The sequence below is a fragment of the Sciurus vulgaris genome (assembly GCF_902686455.1).
Source record: "Sciurus vulgaris genome assembly, chromosome: 6".
Classification (NCBI taxonomy): domain Eukaryota; kingdom Metazoa; phylum Chordata; class Mammalia; order Rodentia; family Sciuridae; genus Sciurus; species Sciurus vulgaris.
Genome location: NC_136466.1, coordinates 160,945,489 through 160,962,282, shown reverse-complemented (window position 1 = coordinate 160,962,282; position 16,794 = coordinate 160,945,489). Strand labels below are relative to the sequence as shown.

Genomic DNA, 16,794 nt, shown 5'->3' with positions numbered 1-16,794 from the left:
TTAATAAAGAAGTTATCTCCTACTATCAATTGCAATTATCACAATAAAAGCATGAAGTAGATACAGCACAAGATGTTTGGCAATTTTTTTGCTCCAAGAAGATAATGTACCAATTAGGTGACAAGGGGACACTGGATATACTTTGTTTCACACAAAACATAAATATTGCCACATATCCACTTTTAGAAATCTTATTTTAAATGTCTGTAATTTTTCATTAAGTAAATTATATATGAGAAATACTTTTTAATACCTCTCTGTACACACAGATATAAAGTTACATCAATTTTTCTTAACAAAAGTCCGCTTGGTCAAAACATTGAAAGGAAATGTCTTCTTGATTGCTTGCTTTTAAAGGATTAAAAAGTGCTTCCTTGAAATTAGTGTAGATACTGCAATGAACACAATGCTTTTCCCCACAAGAAGGGACACTCTGTCTCTGTGCAGCTGAGGGGGTTTTTGGTGATTGGGGTGAACGCTTGCCCCTCACCCGGTGGATGTTCTCAGGGGTGATGGCTTTGGACGGGTCTGGCCTGATGAAGAACACACACACTCCGGTAAGGGCCACGTCTTTTCCCTCAGTCACGAACACCTTAGGTTTCTTAATCTTTCCAGAAACAAGATTCACTTCTCCTGGAGAGCCAAGGAGTCCTGCAAATGCAAAAGAGCTTTAATTTCACAAACGCTGTTTACCGTCCACAGAGATACTCTGACGGATGAAGGTTCCTTGTTAACACATGGCCCTTGCTGGCTTGACCAGGGGCTCTAAGATTTGGCCAATACCTGGCCTGAGTTGTGAAAGGTTCTGTAAAGATCCTAGATCCAGGTCCAAGATTCATTTCAAAATCATTGCTCAGGGGCTGTGAGAAAGGGCGAGGGAACAGAGAGCATCTATTGGCATGTCCCAGGACCTCCAGAGTTTCCTGTCTACACTGAGAACTCTCAACCGGTGGGCGATGATGATCCTGCCCAAACTGCACAGGTGATAGAGCCCAAATCAAACACCAGCTCTGAGTGCAGAACTCAGGAGTCACCTCTCCACGCTGCCCTTGGCCCCTATGTATTTCCAGGGTCAGGAACACACAGAGGCAGGGCCACATGGTATGAGACTCCAGACTCAGTCTCCCAGGACTTCCATCTTAGGCTGTGCTTCCTAGACATGTGATCTTGGACAAGTTACTTAATCTTTCTTTGCCTCTGTTTTCCCATCTGAAAAATGGGAACAATAATTCTAGAATGAAGTATCTGGAATTATGAGAATTACATGAGTTAACCCATGTAAACACTATTTAAGAAAGCACAGGAACAAACCATTTCAGTAAGCCTTACTACTGTTAGGATCTGAAATTTTATTCTTGATTGTCCCAGCTCGTAGCTCATACAGTACATCATTTAAGTACACAGAATGTGCTGTGAGCTGCTCTACTGTGTTCCTAACTGCTCAAGAAAGGTTTAGATCGCCAGATGTCCTGAGGGCTCAACCAAGATTACTGAGGTGGGAGGACAGTGCTGAAGGAGGACTTGGGGGAGGGGTGAAATGGAGGTTGAATTCTGACCTCTGGGATTAGACCCTTTTGGAGTAATCCTATCTCATTCAAAATGGTGCCCCACTTGTAATACCACACGAACCTCACAAGTAGTGTGATGCTAAACAAAAAGTTTCTACCAAGGCACCAAGATAAATAAGAGAGAGAACAGAAACAGTCAAGGCAAAAAAAAAAAAAAAAATCTGCATGAATTTCAAAGTAGTTGTTCAAATACTGATTAGACTTCTCCCCCCAAGCCCCACCCCCTGTCAGAATCCAAACTGGTCACGAGGGGATAGATTGAAGAAGGATTCCATGAGGACCGCTGCGCTGAGCAAGGGCAGAGGTCTGGACTGTTTCTGCTTTTCCTCAGGTCAAGGAAAAGGTGCTACCTGCCCCCGTTGCCCCCACATTGAGGGGTTTCCTAGAATGCTGAAGTCTCCATGCTGAAACCCGGAGAGTGAGGGCAGACAGAGGCCCCCCTTGAAACAAGATCTTCAACTCAGCCACCTGACCAGCCTGGTTCGTGTCTGCTGGAGTTAGAGAATGAACGGACAGGCTATGGCGCCTGCCCAAGAAGTTTAAATACGGCCCAGAAAAATAAATAAAGGGCTGAACTGAGAGCCAACAATGTCCACAGGTGGCAGGAAAACGGCATTGGGTGTGTCTGTGGAACCATGTGGGGGCCCCACCCAAAAGAGAATCCGCCTGGGACCATCTCAAATCATGCTTAAGAAGGTGCTGGAAGGATGGCTGGAGGCAGCAAGCTGGGGTCATATGTGCCACCACAATACAGAGGCAGACAGTAGGAGCCATGCAGAGGACTACGCACCCCCAAAGGACATGCAGCCCGCACTCCCAGGGGAGACCCCACCATGGGGCCACAAGAGCCCAGAGAGTGCAGGTCAGCCACTTAGATAGTGCAAGTCCAGCAAAACCCTCCCTCTCATCTCTGCCCTGCCTCAGCCTGACACAGTCCACACAGTTGCTGACCCAACGTGGCAAGGGGTGGAAGAATGAACCGAGGAAGCAGAGGACGACCACACTGTGAACATCAACTTCACAGGTCCTGATGGGGGCTGGCGGGGCAGGGGATGTGCAAGGGCAAGGAAGGGAGATGATGTAAGTTCTGATCAACCAGTTCTAATCAGCTGGATGCTTCTCCTTTTCAACTTAGAGTTTGCAATTTGAAATGTCCAGTAGGCGATATTCCGATCTAAAAACATCTGGCAAAGTCATGAGGTTGCCGGAAACTTAACCCAAAGTCAGAAGGAACCACTGGAAAGCTTTAAAGGGAGATTGGAAAGCAAAATAGCTTGCATTTATGTTCACATACTAGGAACCCTTCTCATTTCATGTATAATTTACCAGAAGACCAGCTTCCCCCTGTGCACAGTTCATGGGTGAACTTAATCCATTTGAACTCACACTTTGCAATCTGAAGTAGAAATCAAAACTTCTGTCTTTTGATTTTTCACTCAAAATGTAATGAACCTTCTGAGCACAAAATATCAAATTGATAACTGGAGGAATGCCAATCACTTAGAATTTGCATGCATAATTGCATTAGTTGTTAAACAAGGAAGCATATTCACACTATATGTCAAGAATAATAATTATTTTTCCTTTTTTTGAAAGTGGTATAAAAGGATATATATAATATTTTAACATAATCGTAATTTACTTATTTATGTCCTTACTTTGGCCTTAAAATTGTATTAAAAGTATAATGGGGCACTAACACTTTCATCCACACAAGAATTTGCACATTTTTCTTAAAAAGTGAAAATACTTAAATTTGTCGTTCAGTATTGCACATTTAAATCAGAATCAGCAGAAAATAAACGTGATGTGATATTTAGCTAAAAAGTTCATGCTATACTTATTGACAATAATTTCTATGTTAAGAAGAGAAACAGATGCCAATTAGACATTCTAGAACATAATTACATAGAATGAACTAACATATAAGAACAGGAAGTCTCAAAACAAAATAGACTTTATTATTCCCCTATTGCCAGCGGTAGAGAAGGAAGAGAAAGCACCCCAAGCACCCGGGCTAAACACCGGCTTTCTCCATCCCCTGCCCGGAGGTGGAAACAGCCTCCCACAGAGACTCACCCCAAGGCATGCTGTGGGTCCCACACCCCCCCACCCCAGGGAGCAGGGCTAGTTCTCCCAGAGGCTTTTGTCTTCCTGCCACCTACAGATACATCCAATGACATTTCTGGGTTATGTCACAGCAAATTTTAATACCTGTTTCTGCTACTTCCACATCCTGATAGTAAAACATGAGGTGACGGAGACCTCCCACAGCAAAAAGTTGATCAACTCTTTCAATCTGGGGGAAAAAACACAAAAAAAGGCAAGGTGACCACTTTGTTCTGCATAAGAAGCTGTGTTTAAATTGGGGTTAATAGCATTAAAGAGTAAAATTTGTGTCACCTTTCTCATTCAAATAGAACTGTATCCAGGACAGCCCAGGTAGAAGGGGGTACTCCTTCCAACATAAAAACCACAAAACAATAAGCCCCTCATCATAGCAAAGAGTCACTCCAAAGCAACTTAATTAGTCACAGAAATATTTGCTGTGTATGCACATCTGACCAGGACTGTCCCTCCCTTTGTGTTCATCTCCTAAGGTGTTGAGCTGTTAAAGGTGGATATGAATATGGATGAGTATTCCATTTTCATTCAGTTATAAGAAAGAGAGAACAAACCTTTCAAAAGCCAGTTAACAGACGAGAGTGAATCCATGTGGACTTGGGACTGCCAGGAGGACCAATGACTATGGGCCATTGTTGCAGCAGCAGCCTGGCTTTGGTCCCATCCGTGAGGCTGGCTGTATGTCTGGGGGTCTGACAACTGGCCTGCCACCAACAGAAGCACTTGTTGTAAATAGTCTGCAGCCCCATTTAGAATTTATATGAGAGGAACAGGGACAAAATCTGCACATCTACTGGGATAGCTACTATCAAAATACACCAAGTGGTGGCGAGGAGGTAGACAAATCAGAACTCTCCAGCACTGCTGGTGGGAAGGAGAAACGATGCGACCACTGTGGAAAACAGAACAAGGTTCCTCCCAGAGTCAAATATGGAATTAGCACATGACCCACAACTCCAACTCTGGATGTGTGTCAGGAGAATCGAAAGCAGGACCTCAAAGAGGCATCTCTACTCCCATGTTCATAGCCACTTTGCTCACGATGGCTTCCACAAAGGTGAAGGCCACAGATGAAAGGAGAAACACAATGTGGCCTGTGTTTACAAGGGAGGATTGCTCAGCCTACCAAGTAGGAAAATGGCGGCCCAGCCAAGACATGGCTGAACTGTGAAACGTCACGCAAAGTGAAATAAGCCACTCACAAAAGGACAAGCACTGTGTGACTCCACCCACGTGAGACGCCTGGAGTAGTTACGTGTGTAGACAGGGGTAAGATGGAGGTTGCTCACGGGGCATCGAGTTTCCTGCTTTGTAAGATGCAAAGTGCTGAAGATTCGTTGCACAACAATGTGACTGTGCTTCATGCTGTACACTTAAGACAGTTAGGATGGTTGAGTTGCATGTGTACTTTACCACAAAATTATATTTTAAAGGATAAAATATAGCCTGAATTACACATATGGAAATAAGCTCCCTTCAGTTTCCATCTTGCTATGGATAAAATGGTAGCAGTAAGGAGAAGTGGGTTGCCCTGTGTTGTCATTGCTACGTAACATCTCCTTGACCGAGGACGCTGCAGGGATGAGTAAGATGGACTTGCTGGGACTGATTCCAAGCCAGGAGCGTAGTGAAGGCAATGCTTGCAACACAGCCAGGATCAATACTCCTGCACTTAGCCTCTTCCCTTCCTGTCACCTTCCCTCCCTCTGTCTTTCTGCCTTCCTGACTCTTTTTGTGTCTAATTAGTTTCGTCATGTAATTCAGGAACCATCCCAGGACCCCTGCATGCCTTCCCTACTTAGACTCTATATTCCCCTACTTCTGACTTCTCCATCAAGGTCAAGTCACCAAACAAATCCTGCCCCAGGTTTTGAAGGAAATTGGTAGCAGAAAATGGAAGCCAAAGTTAGGAATCTAAAACAGGAAAATAAGTAATTCAGGTGTGAAAGCAATGTCAAAATCAGGAAACCATGGCACAATTCAGTTGTGCCAAGATAAATACAAAAAATAAATCAATAAATAAGGAAATAAACTCCCAGCAGGAGGGGAAATTTGGCTCCCCAACCTCAGGTTCCAAAATGGCACCAGAACCCAACTTCCCTGGATATAGAAAGATACAAGCATTGCTGTCAGATGGTAGAACTCAAAAGATTACTGTGAGTGCCCCTACGCAATGGAGAGCTGAAGAGCCCCACGCTCATGCTGCCACTACCAGGAAAGAGTCAGAGTGGAGCCCCGTCCACTTAAAACAGGCACTGTCCTGCAAGGCACACCACAGGATCCTGCCACAGGACAGTGCCCACAGACCCTGTGTGTCCTCCACACCCAAGTCAGTATGAACTCCAACACACTGCACCTGACTCCCCTCAAGAATGGCATCTTCCACTTCAGTTTTGTTCAGGTCCAAGCAGGAAGCTACGATTGCAAATAAGTAGTCATGCCGCCCATCCAAACGAGTCCGCTTGGCTTCCTTCTCTTCCTTCAGCCTTTGCTGCAAGAAAGGAATAAAAATATTGTATTGCAGCTGCTGTTCTCAAATGGATTCATTTTGCGATAATTTCATACAATTGCTGTTTTTTTCAAGTCTTAGGGATTCAGATAATAGACAACTTAATGGTACCAGTTTTTTATGTACTAGCTTCTGTTTTTAGAAATAACATTACTTCTCTTCAGAAAATAAGGTGTGCTCATTGTTTTGAAATTGCATAATATAGATAAGTAAAAAGAAATAGAAATCATCTGCCATCCAGAAATTATTGCTGTTAACATTTTGTTCTAAATCTTTACAGATTTATTTTCCATGCACACACAAGCATTTAATAAATACACAAAAAAGAGATCCCCATTTTTGTAAACACTTTTCTCAGCCATTAAAGTATTAAGCTTCTGCATTATCTTCTATTCTTATTGTCTGTCCACAGGTTTGTATTTGGTCTTGAAATTAATTTCTGTGTACCACTGCCTACTTTTTGATCATTGATTGTTAGTTACAGTAAGAAAGCATGTCTGATGTAACCAATGCTGGCAGATTCAAGTCCTTCTTTCCATATTCTTTGCTCATACAAATATATGCCAACATATGCATGCACCTATTTTTATCTTGTACCATAAATTTTTCTCACTTATTTTTCCCTTAAGCATTCTTCAGACCTCTTTCTTATTTAATACAGACTATTTCAATCTGTGTAATTGCAGCAAAATATTCAATATGAATGTCATTGGTGGACATTTGGTTTCTAATTCATTTCTGAAAATAAGGATATACTTTCTATGCCAGCCAGTGGCTCCTGCTGGGGAGAAGAAGGGAGGCCCCTCTGGATCCCATTTTTTTCATCGACAAACATTTATTAAGCCCCAAATGTGTGCCAGCACTGTAAAGGTAAATGCTACTCAGTAAACTCAAAAGAGCTCACTGTCTGACTGGCAGGATATGAGCAGAAATGTGAATAACCACAGGTGGCATGATGGTTATTACAGGGCATCAAATTTGGGGTCACCTAATGCAGGGGGAACTTAGGGTTTTCATAGAAGGAGTAGAAAATATGGTCTCGCACTCCAGGGTTGAGGAGGTTGGAGGTGAGAGTAACAGGAAAGCCTTCAGGAGGAGTGGGTCAGGCCCAGAGTTGGAGGAAGACTGACACCCTCCTAGGACAGAGCATTTCTGCACATGCAGAGAGGCAAGAGGCACAAGAAAGCACAGCACATTCTGGAAACCGTGAGGCAACCTCGCTGACTCAACTAAAAAGGATAGGAGAGCATAAGGGGAAATGAGAAGGCAATCAGATCATAAAGTATTTTGTGGACCACATTAGAAAGCCAAAGCATTATTGGAAGTCCACAGAGAATCACTGACGAGTTTTAAAATCAGGAGGGATGGACATTTAGCTCCCTGTGTGGCACTGAAAAGTCCATCATTCTGACGGCACTGTGGAAAGTGGACTGGAGGAAGGCACGCCCAGAGGAGTCGGGTGGGTTATCACAGCATTCCCAATTTCTGGGAACATGTTTGGAGAAGCAGGTTACAGCCATGTGACCATTAGTTAAGTTTTGATTGTGTTGGATTCAGAAGTATATTGATGCACAGGCAGGCAAGGCAGACAGACTATTGGAAACGTGGATCTGACGTTCAGGGGGAAATTCATCACAGATACAGATACAAATGCAGAATCACAGTCAAGCACAATTGAAGTTGCAGACCAGATCATTCTTGCTGTGCACTATTGGTTGTTCAACAGCATACTGGGTCTCTACCTTATAGAGTTCAGTGGTTTCTACCACCAAGGTGTGAGAACAAAAGATTATCTCCAGACATTGCCAAGTGATTCCTGTGGAACAAAAATCTTCCCCCACTGAGAAACATCCATGTGACACAGACATAGACACACATAGTCACAACACATGTTGGTATAAAGAATATAAAATGAGTCTCAGCTTTTGGGGTTGTACACAACAGCTCCTGCAAAATTGTCAGCAGCCCTTTGATCTAGCAGGTGGCATAGGCTGACTAATTATTCACTAACTGACTGTCAAATGAGTGAATAAATCAAAGCTAAAACTATGAATGCAGATACGATATTATCTAAAAAAAAAAAAAATACAGAGATGGAAAAGCAAAAAGGTGAAGAACCTTAAGGAACACAAGGAGATAAAGGGCAAACAGATGAGGCAGAGTGTGAGTGTGCAGAGACAGAAAGGTCCAGCAGACAGCAGCATCCATCAGCCATGGAGCATGGCCAATATGGTGGAGCACGGCCAATAGCACTAATGCCATAGAGGTTTGGTTGGCTTGCTTAGGAGATCTGTAGCGACTGTGCTCACAGGATGACTAGGGCATCCCACAGCTATTTTGTAGTGCAATTCTGCCACTAATCTATCAAGAATAGACTGTACCTCCTATCCCCTAGAATTTGGCTGGCCTTGTGATCAGTTTTGACCAAGAGAATCAGGAGAAAGCAATGGGGTGCCTCTTCCTTGGTTTGTCCTAAGACATCTTCAGATTTTGCCTTTGCACTTGGAAGGTTCCCTCAGAACCCAAACACCATGCTGTATAAAGTCCAGGCCACCTTGGGGAGACTATGTGGATGAGAACAAAGACACTCCAGCCAAAGCCCCAATGACCCTCCTCACCAACACACAACAACTCTCGGCCATGCGAACGAGCCACCATGGCTGTCCCAACCTCGTTGAGCCTACAGATTATGCAACCCAGCCAATGCCGACAGTAGCAGACCCTGTCCCCGACAGAGTCGTGAGGGACTTGAGGTGGCTGTCACTGTTTCTGGCCCTTAAGTTTTGGCATGGTTTGCTGTGCAGCAGTAGGTAACAGAGTGAACTTCTGAGACGACTTTCATTGGTTGGACAGAAAGCAAGTGGCTCTAGACTTGAGAAAAGTATCACTGGGAAAAAAGAAACAGATGCTGACTACAGACAACTCTTTCCAAAAGCTAGACTGTAGAGGAAAGGGGCGTACCTAAAGGGGAATGCAGAGTTAGGGAAACAAAAATGTAGGATACAAAAGTGTTCTGAAAAAGTCGAGAAGAAAAAGTCAAGAACTTCAGAATGATTGAAAGATCATCATTATGCCTACGCAATTTACCTTCATTTCTCTGAACGTGAAGGACTGAGGGACAACTTAGTTGAGGAAGGGATGGGGCTTATGGTTAAAAAAATAATCTACCAATTTTCTTGCCATTTTTCTACAAAGGTTGTGACACAAAGTATCCATTTCATAAATGTCAAATAGAAGAAAATGTAAATGTATTTTCAAATGTCACTAAAACCAGGAAGATGCCCTGTTGCTTTGAACTGTTGTCTGCCTTTCTGGCAGGGAGAAATAAAATTTTTCTCAAAGTGATTTCTCTAAGTTTGGACTAACTGTAACAGCACAGGAACACAGGGGTCAAGCATCAACCACACAAAGAGATGGCAAATGCTCAGGAAATAAGGAAATAAAAGAAGCAGAAAGCAGAAGATCCAAGATGTAAAGCAAATGAAGACTTCCAAAGAAGATGGATACTTAAACAAGATTCTCCATGACATGTGTCACATCACGACTGATTTTATAAGAGCCCAGAGGAAGAAAAAAAGATCAGAATGGAGAAAAAGATCAGTCCCTGAAACAGAACGGTAATTGCTCCATTTTTACCTAAATGTCATAGAGGAAAAAACTTCCAAAGCAGTTTTATGTATACAAAGAAAACGATCAGCATGTTTTTAAAGTAAATGTTTTCAAAAGCTGCTTTTAAAAGCATGTTGGTTGAATGTGTTCTTACTTAAACAGATTGTTCTGCCTCCCAAAGACTCATGACAGGGAGTCAACCCTGCAGCCATGGAGATGAAAGACCATAACATTTACCAGGTTCAACTTTCATGCCCAACACTAAGGTATCCTGGCACGATAAGACTTTTTTTTTGTTTTTTACTACCCCAAAATGTCAATCACAGCAAACGAATATTTAGTGATCAAATCAGTGTACTGTGGATCTATGAACTTAACCCTGCGGCTTTCTTGCTGCTAGGACATTGCAGCCACATGCAGTTCAGTGACCAGCTGTCTAAAGCTGGCTTGTCCTGCTGCTCTGTGGAATGTCTAGGACACTTGCAGAGTGAAGGTGAAAGCGGATTAAGAAAGCAGGAGGTAATGTGTGTAATGACTTTTTTAAGTGACCTATTCAAATCCTTTTGCACTCCATGAGCCCATCAACTTAGGGTTAGGAGCACAGTCAGAATCCATCCAGTATCCAGGGAAGTCTAGAAAGGTATTGAAACACATCTGCAATTTGTGGCAAGTTGTGCCACTAATGCCATGAACTGGAGAATGGTTAAGGTAGTTGCTCACAAGAAGTGAGCCTGGCTTTCCAGACAGGGCCAGCCCACCACAATAGGAAGCCAATGTTAAGTGGAGACAGTTTCTAGTCCAAGCTCAGCTACTGATTGCTAGGTTGCAACTGTCATTTAACCGCTCTTGCTGACGTTTCCTGAACTCCAAGATCAAAGGATTGGACTGGGTTACAGCTAAGGAACATCAACTTCTCTAACACATGGGCTACTTCTCATTGGTCCAAAAGTTAATACAAATTACAGTTTTGAGATTTTAAAATAATGAATCCCAAAGAAGAGCCCAATGCTATCGGCTTTCAAAGGCTCTGTGACTTTTTCTCAAAACCTATCTACTCATTCAATTTTTTAAAAATCCTAACCTTTGGCTTTAACTCTACGTAATCAAAGTCCAAGTTTGTGTGTTTTTATACACAAACTGCATATGAACTACACATATGCTCAATCTCTCATTTATGCTCCACGTTAGGTTGACAATTCTCAACTATATGGGAGACCTTACAGGAATGGAGATAAAAGTCCTCACCAGATAGATGTTCATAAAGATTAAATTGCACCAGGCATAGTAGCGCATGCCTGTAATCCCAGAGGATCAGGAGGCTGAGGCAGGCGGATCGTGAGTTTAAAGACAGCCTCATCAAAAGTGAGGCGCTAAGCAACTCAGTGAGACCCTGTCTCTAAATAAGATACAAAATAGGGCTGGGGATGTGGCTCAGCGGACAAGTGCCCCAGAGTTCAATCCCTCATACCAAAAAAAAAAAAAAAAAAAAAAAAAAAAAAAGAGGAATAAATTGCATGCAGACTAGAGATAATACTAAATCAGCCAACATATGTATCAAAATGGCATGACCAAGGATTTGACCCTGGACATCAAAATTTGGTGAAATAAAACTTTTGAATAATGATGTTTTCAATTGTACTAATATTTCAGCTCCCTCCACCTTTACTTTACCTTCTTGGCAGGTCTGACTCTGACCTAACCCACTGCACTGACCCCACTGGCAGCCAGAAGAAGTGGTCGAAGGATGGAGCTATTCAAGCCAAGAGCTGTGCTGTGCCTGACAGGGGCCCCCAAGGCCCCAGCCCTCTGAAGGGCACACTCTGTGCTGTTGGCCTGGTAGCATCGTTAGCTACAGTTCTGCTACTCATCATTTGTTTACTATGCTTTGCTTTCATTGTCACAAAAAGCCCCACGCATCAGACATGATTATCTCCATGCAACCACTTTCCCAAGAGCACACGGCCTTTGCAAATGACAGGACTGGGAATCAAGCCCTCATCTCGACAGGATATCAGTGCCCAAGACACAGGGTGTCCCAGGGCAACTAGGAATTTTTAATGCATTCAAATTTGATTTTACAGAAATTTTTAAAATTTTAATTGCACTCCAGGGTCATTTCCGGTGCTCTTGGAGGAGGCCTCCTGTATTTTACATGGGTTTGTGCAAGGCCTTGTGGGCGTAGACTAGAGATCGTGAGAATCCATATTCCGAGTTACACCAGCAATGTTACACTGGATTGGATCAGCTTAGACCCGTTCACCTCGCCTTATTCCACTTTCCCAAATTGGATGAATTGGGGTGAATCCATAATTAGAAAGGGAAAATTCTTCAAAGGACATGTCCAAGCAGATGGCTGCTTATTGATAAATTACACATGGCATTTTTTTAAAGCTACCCAAATGGCCCACAATAGTTTAGCAAAATAGATAGATAGGTAGAGAGAGAGAGAGATCCTAATCTTTCTTATCTCCTAAGCAATAAAACAAAATAAAGAACAGAGTCTCTTCATTTCCAAGAGCACCAGCCCTACAGTGAAAGGGTGTTTCTATGTTGATTTTGAACAGTGCCTGACACGCAGAAGAGCCTCTGGTGACATCCTCGGGCCTCAGAATACAGCACAGCACTGTATGGCTCTGGCATTGGAGTCATGTAATGAAGGAACTCGGGAAGGCCTCACAGGAAACATCTCTCTGACCTTCTCTGCCTTCCTGTCTCTCGCCCCTCCTTTCTCTGGAAGTGAGCCATAGAAAACAGAACTGCTCTTTCTGAGGTGGGTCATAAAAACCAGAACACCTCTCCCGCTTCTTCCTTCTCCCTTGAAGGCCATTCCAGAGGATCCTGCCCTTTACCCAGGAGAAAGGAGTGCTGAACAGAGGGTCCCCACGCAGCCTGCCGGCTTTGGCTCACACCCTTCTGTCCGACAGCACCCCTACACCACTGTCCATTCCTCATTGGACCCTGAGCAGGAAAGCGGTTTTCCTGGGTCTGTGGGTTCTTCTGCAGGGTCCTGTGGTGTCTAAAACATAAACGAAATAAACCCGCTAAGCTTCTCTCCTGCTAACCTTTCTTTGGCTGTAGGGCTCTGGGCCCTGACCCTTACAAGCAGTGAGGAAAGGAAGTGACACCACACCTTTCTGCCCCCACAAAATAGAACCACTGGGAAACAGAACCACGTGATTCATTTTACCTCACTCTCAAGAAAGGACTGGAACAAGTTATCCCAGATCAATGTGAGTCTGTGACTGCAAACCAGCGTTTGGCCCATGTGCTCCCCGCTTCTCTGCTATTGTGACCCAAACATCGACTCCGTGAATCTGGTGCCCTAACCCTAACCCTGATCCGTGTAAGTGGGTCGGCCCCTGCTCTTGGTCCTGTCTTCTGACGGAGGACTGGCTTCCATCCTTTGCCTCTCCCAGGCTCTCTGATCTGACTGGCGGCCCAGCCCATCCTGCTCGTAATTGGCTGGGAGAACCCCAATTTAGCACCTCCCTCCTCCCGACTGCTTTTCACTGCTCACTTTTCTTCCCCCACTTTGCTTTCATCTCTCCAGATGAAGAGTAGCAGCTGCCACTCCTCCTTCCAGAATTAAGGGCACTTCAGGGAAGTGGTTTCCGGGAGGGCAGCGGCTCCAGGCTGGCTGATCCCACTTGCCTGGGGAAGCCCTGCTGTGTGTACAGAGAGCCGCTCCCTCTGTTGCAGGGAGACAGCACTTGAACAGAAGGAACCATCGACTTGGGGTCCAAGACCAAGCTGTGGAATCTTGTCTGTTTTTGGTGGAGTTGTCAGGGCCTCTAAATCTCATTTACTAACTCCTTCATCTGTCGTTCTTTCCAAGCAAATAAAACATTTCCTCTTTTCTATCTATAACCCAAACCGACCCCAAACCTACAGTCAGGATAACCCCCTCACCACAACCTCCTCTCCCCCCACATCCCCTCCCAACATCCCAGACCCGGAGTCTGTTTTCTACACATCAAATTTCTGGACCTGCAACAATATGTGGACCTGCAACCTCTATGTGACCATAGACTCTCCCCGACCCCACAGTGCTTTTACTCCAGAATTGGAAATACCTCTCACGGAATTTCAAGAGCTCCCTCTGACAGCAGGGACCAGATAATTTGTGACTTTTACCCATATGCTTAAAATATATATGATGTCACCACTCACATTTTATATGGCACAGGAGTAAATTTCCCTTATTCATACAACAAACCATTATGCCCAAAGCAGGTCGCTCATGAGAATCACCTGGAAGCATTAGCCTCCTAATGCCCGAGACTCCCACCACCAAGGTATCCTGACCCACCTGTCCAGGAGGGGGCCCAGGCACAGATATTTCTCGGAAGCACCCCATGGACTCTAATGTGCAACCCCGCCTGAGATCATGCTCCAAATGAAGTCATTTCATGAGATGGTCATGATTAATTAGCACCACCAGGTTCTCACTTGAAGAAAGAATAAAGAAGGTCAAGGGCATAAATTTCAGGGTCCCTCTAAATTCAGACTGCTTCCTTTATTCCCTTGCTAGAGTTGTGCAAACACTGAAAGATGGAACAAGTTCAGCTCTAAACATCGTAGAGCCAGAAAGGTCTCTTCCCTGCCCACTGTGGAGCATAGTGTTTGGTCCCAAGGAGGCATCCAATAGCCAGCTGTAGAACAGAGGGGTTTTGCATGTAGAGGCACATTCTGTAGAAGTAGTTCTGGCATGATTGGGACGTGGGCATCCTTGGTCATTAACTCATTCAGACTCAAGAGCATTCAACTGCCCATTACCAAGCTGGGCCTGTCCCCACCCCCCATCCCCCCAACCCCCCACCCCCGTCACCTCCCCGCTAACTAAATTCTGCAGTCAACCACCTTCCACGGCTCCAAGATCCTTGTTTTGACCTGCTCTGGGTGAAATGTGTTCCCCAGCTCAGGCAGGTCTGGGCCTGATGAAGAGGATGCTGAAACCAGTTTGGCTATTTTACCAGAGAATAACAAAACTGACAACCTTTCGGTTTTCAAAAGCTATCAAAGAGAATGTTCTTTTTGTCTCCACTGTCACCACACACCACGCTGGAGACAAGGGCCGCCCTCCTGCAGTGTCTCAGCAGGGGAAAGAGGTGTGTCTCCGCAGGGGAGTGCTGTGGCTCTCCCCCATGGCCTCTACCCACAAGAGAGTCACTGTTCACAGAGGCCATGGAGCAGTCTGAAATTCCAGGAGAGACAGCATGCCGCAACTAAACACCTCCGCACTGACCATCCAGACTCCCACGGCTGCAGGATAAAGTGTCTCTATTTTAAAACCTGCTTGGCAGATGGGTGAACGTAACCCTCAAGAGGCCCATCGCCTATCTTTCAAGTTGTTCTTTTTTCTTGAAGCCAACAAAACCAACCAATAGAGTTGTGAATTTCCATTTCATTTTAGGGAAGGAAAGAAAACCAGAATCGACAAGTCTGGAATTATGTCCATGGTGCACCTGATACCAAGAGACTTGTATCTATGAGAAAAATTTTAAAAAAGGAAATAAAATTGGCAGGGGGAAAAGCAGACATCAGATCTGAACTATAGCGTTGTGAACAAGTGAGTGAAAATATACAGGATAATTTCAAGCTTTTTTATTGAAAAGCATTTGGATTTATTATACAAGAGAAAAATTATATGGCTTGATATTTCTAAACTCACAGAGTTGATGGTACATTTGGTTGTTACTGGCATAGATGTTTCTGGATCAAGTCCACTATTGTATTAGGGTAACCTAATTATAATATAGCATCATTACACAATAATTTCAGGTCAGATTTAAATAAATACTGACATAGTTTTCATGATTCATAGCTTTAGAATCTTTTTCATTGGTTATTTCAAGTCATGAAGTTATTATTCAATAAACTGTCATTATCAGTGTATCAAGTAGAAAAATGCATTTACATAATATAGTACATTAAGACAATTTTGTTACTATCATGTCAGTGGAGTGAAAGAAAAAGTCTCCTAAAAACATAAATGAAACTCCCAAAATGCTCTCAAAAGGGAGCTTGTGCCAGAAAAGAATCTATTTCACTAATTAGACCCAAGACTTTATAATTGATTATAATGTTCTAAACATGACAGTGAAGACAGGAAAAATCTGCAGACATGTGAAAAGTTTAACTCATTCAATGATTCCACAAGCATATATGAATGTGGATTCTGTACCAAATTCTGTGTTAAGGGACGTCTGCTTTAAAATGGAAATCGCCACATACAAGTGATAAGTACGTGAAGGGATAGGCTGATTAACCTGATGTACTCGTTCTGAAATGTATACGTGTATCAAAACATGATTTTGTATCTCAAAAATGTATATAATTATTTGCCAATTAAAGTTAAATATCAATTATTTGTGGACAGACGCCATCCCTGCCCTACTGGAACTCACAATGGGGTGATTTGACAATGTCCTTACCGTGGTATGATAAGGACTCCATCAAACATAGACGCAAAGAGCTGAGAGAGTACAGGGGAGAAAGCGCTACCTCCTGAAAGTCAGGGCAGGCTTCTCAGAGGAGGCGGCAGAGCACTGGGTCTTAAAGGATACTGAAGCGCTGCTGGGAAGGACACATCACCGTCCAGGATTTAGGGAATGGAGCAAGCAGGAAGGGGAGGGCTGAAAACAGGCAGAGGCAGCAGTCCTACTCTTTTGAGGAAAAACAACAGGAGAGATGGAATCATCTAGGCTGTTGGGGAAACAAATAGATGAGTGATTAAGCCCAGAAGGAAGCATGAGTCACTGCTGAGAATGAAACCCGACAGAAGCTTCCTTTTCCTTCTGACATTAACCGACAGCATCTTCAAAGAGGTTCCAAATCCCCCTCTATGATTTGCATAATAGAAAGCAGCAGAGCAGAATGGGAGAAAATCTTTGCCACCTCAGATCAAGTATTAATCTCCAGGATATATATAAAGAACTCAACACACTTAACACCAAAAAACAAATAACCCAATCAATTAGTGGG

The 16,794-nt window shown here is 43.7% G+C and overlaps 1 protein-coding gene across 5 annotated transcripts in view; it reads right to left on the bottom strand.

Annotated features, from left to right (window-relative positions):
• Positions 1 to 16,794, bottom strand: part of DNAH5 (dynein axonemal heavy chain 5) — a 301,487-nt gene that overhangs the window by 215,963 nt on the left and 68,730 nt on the right. For 4 of the 5 annotated variants that reach the window (XM_079145501.1, XM_079145505.1, XM_079145502.1 and 1 more), the window contains exons 2-4: positions 6,049 to 6,183; positions 3,783 to 3,867; positions 491 to 651 (exon numbers count right to left, since the gene is read on the bottom strand). In XM_079145501.1, coding sequence (XP_079001627.1) covers positions 491 to 651; positions 3,783 to 3,867; positions 6,049 to 6,183 — 381 coding nt within the window. Of the gene's footprint in view, positions 1 to 490; positions 652 to 3,782; positions 3,868 to 6,048; positions 6,184 to 16,314; positions 16,409 to 16,794 lie in introns of those variants that run through there. The other variant, XM_079145504.1, reaches the window with a different exon arrangement.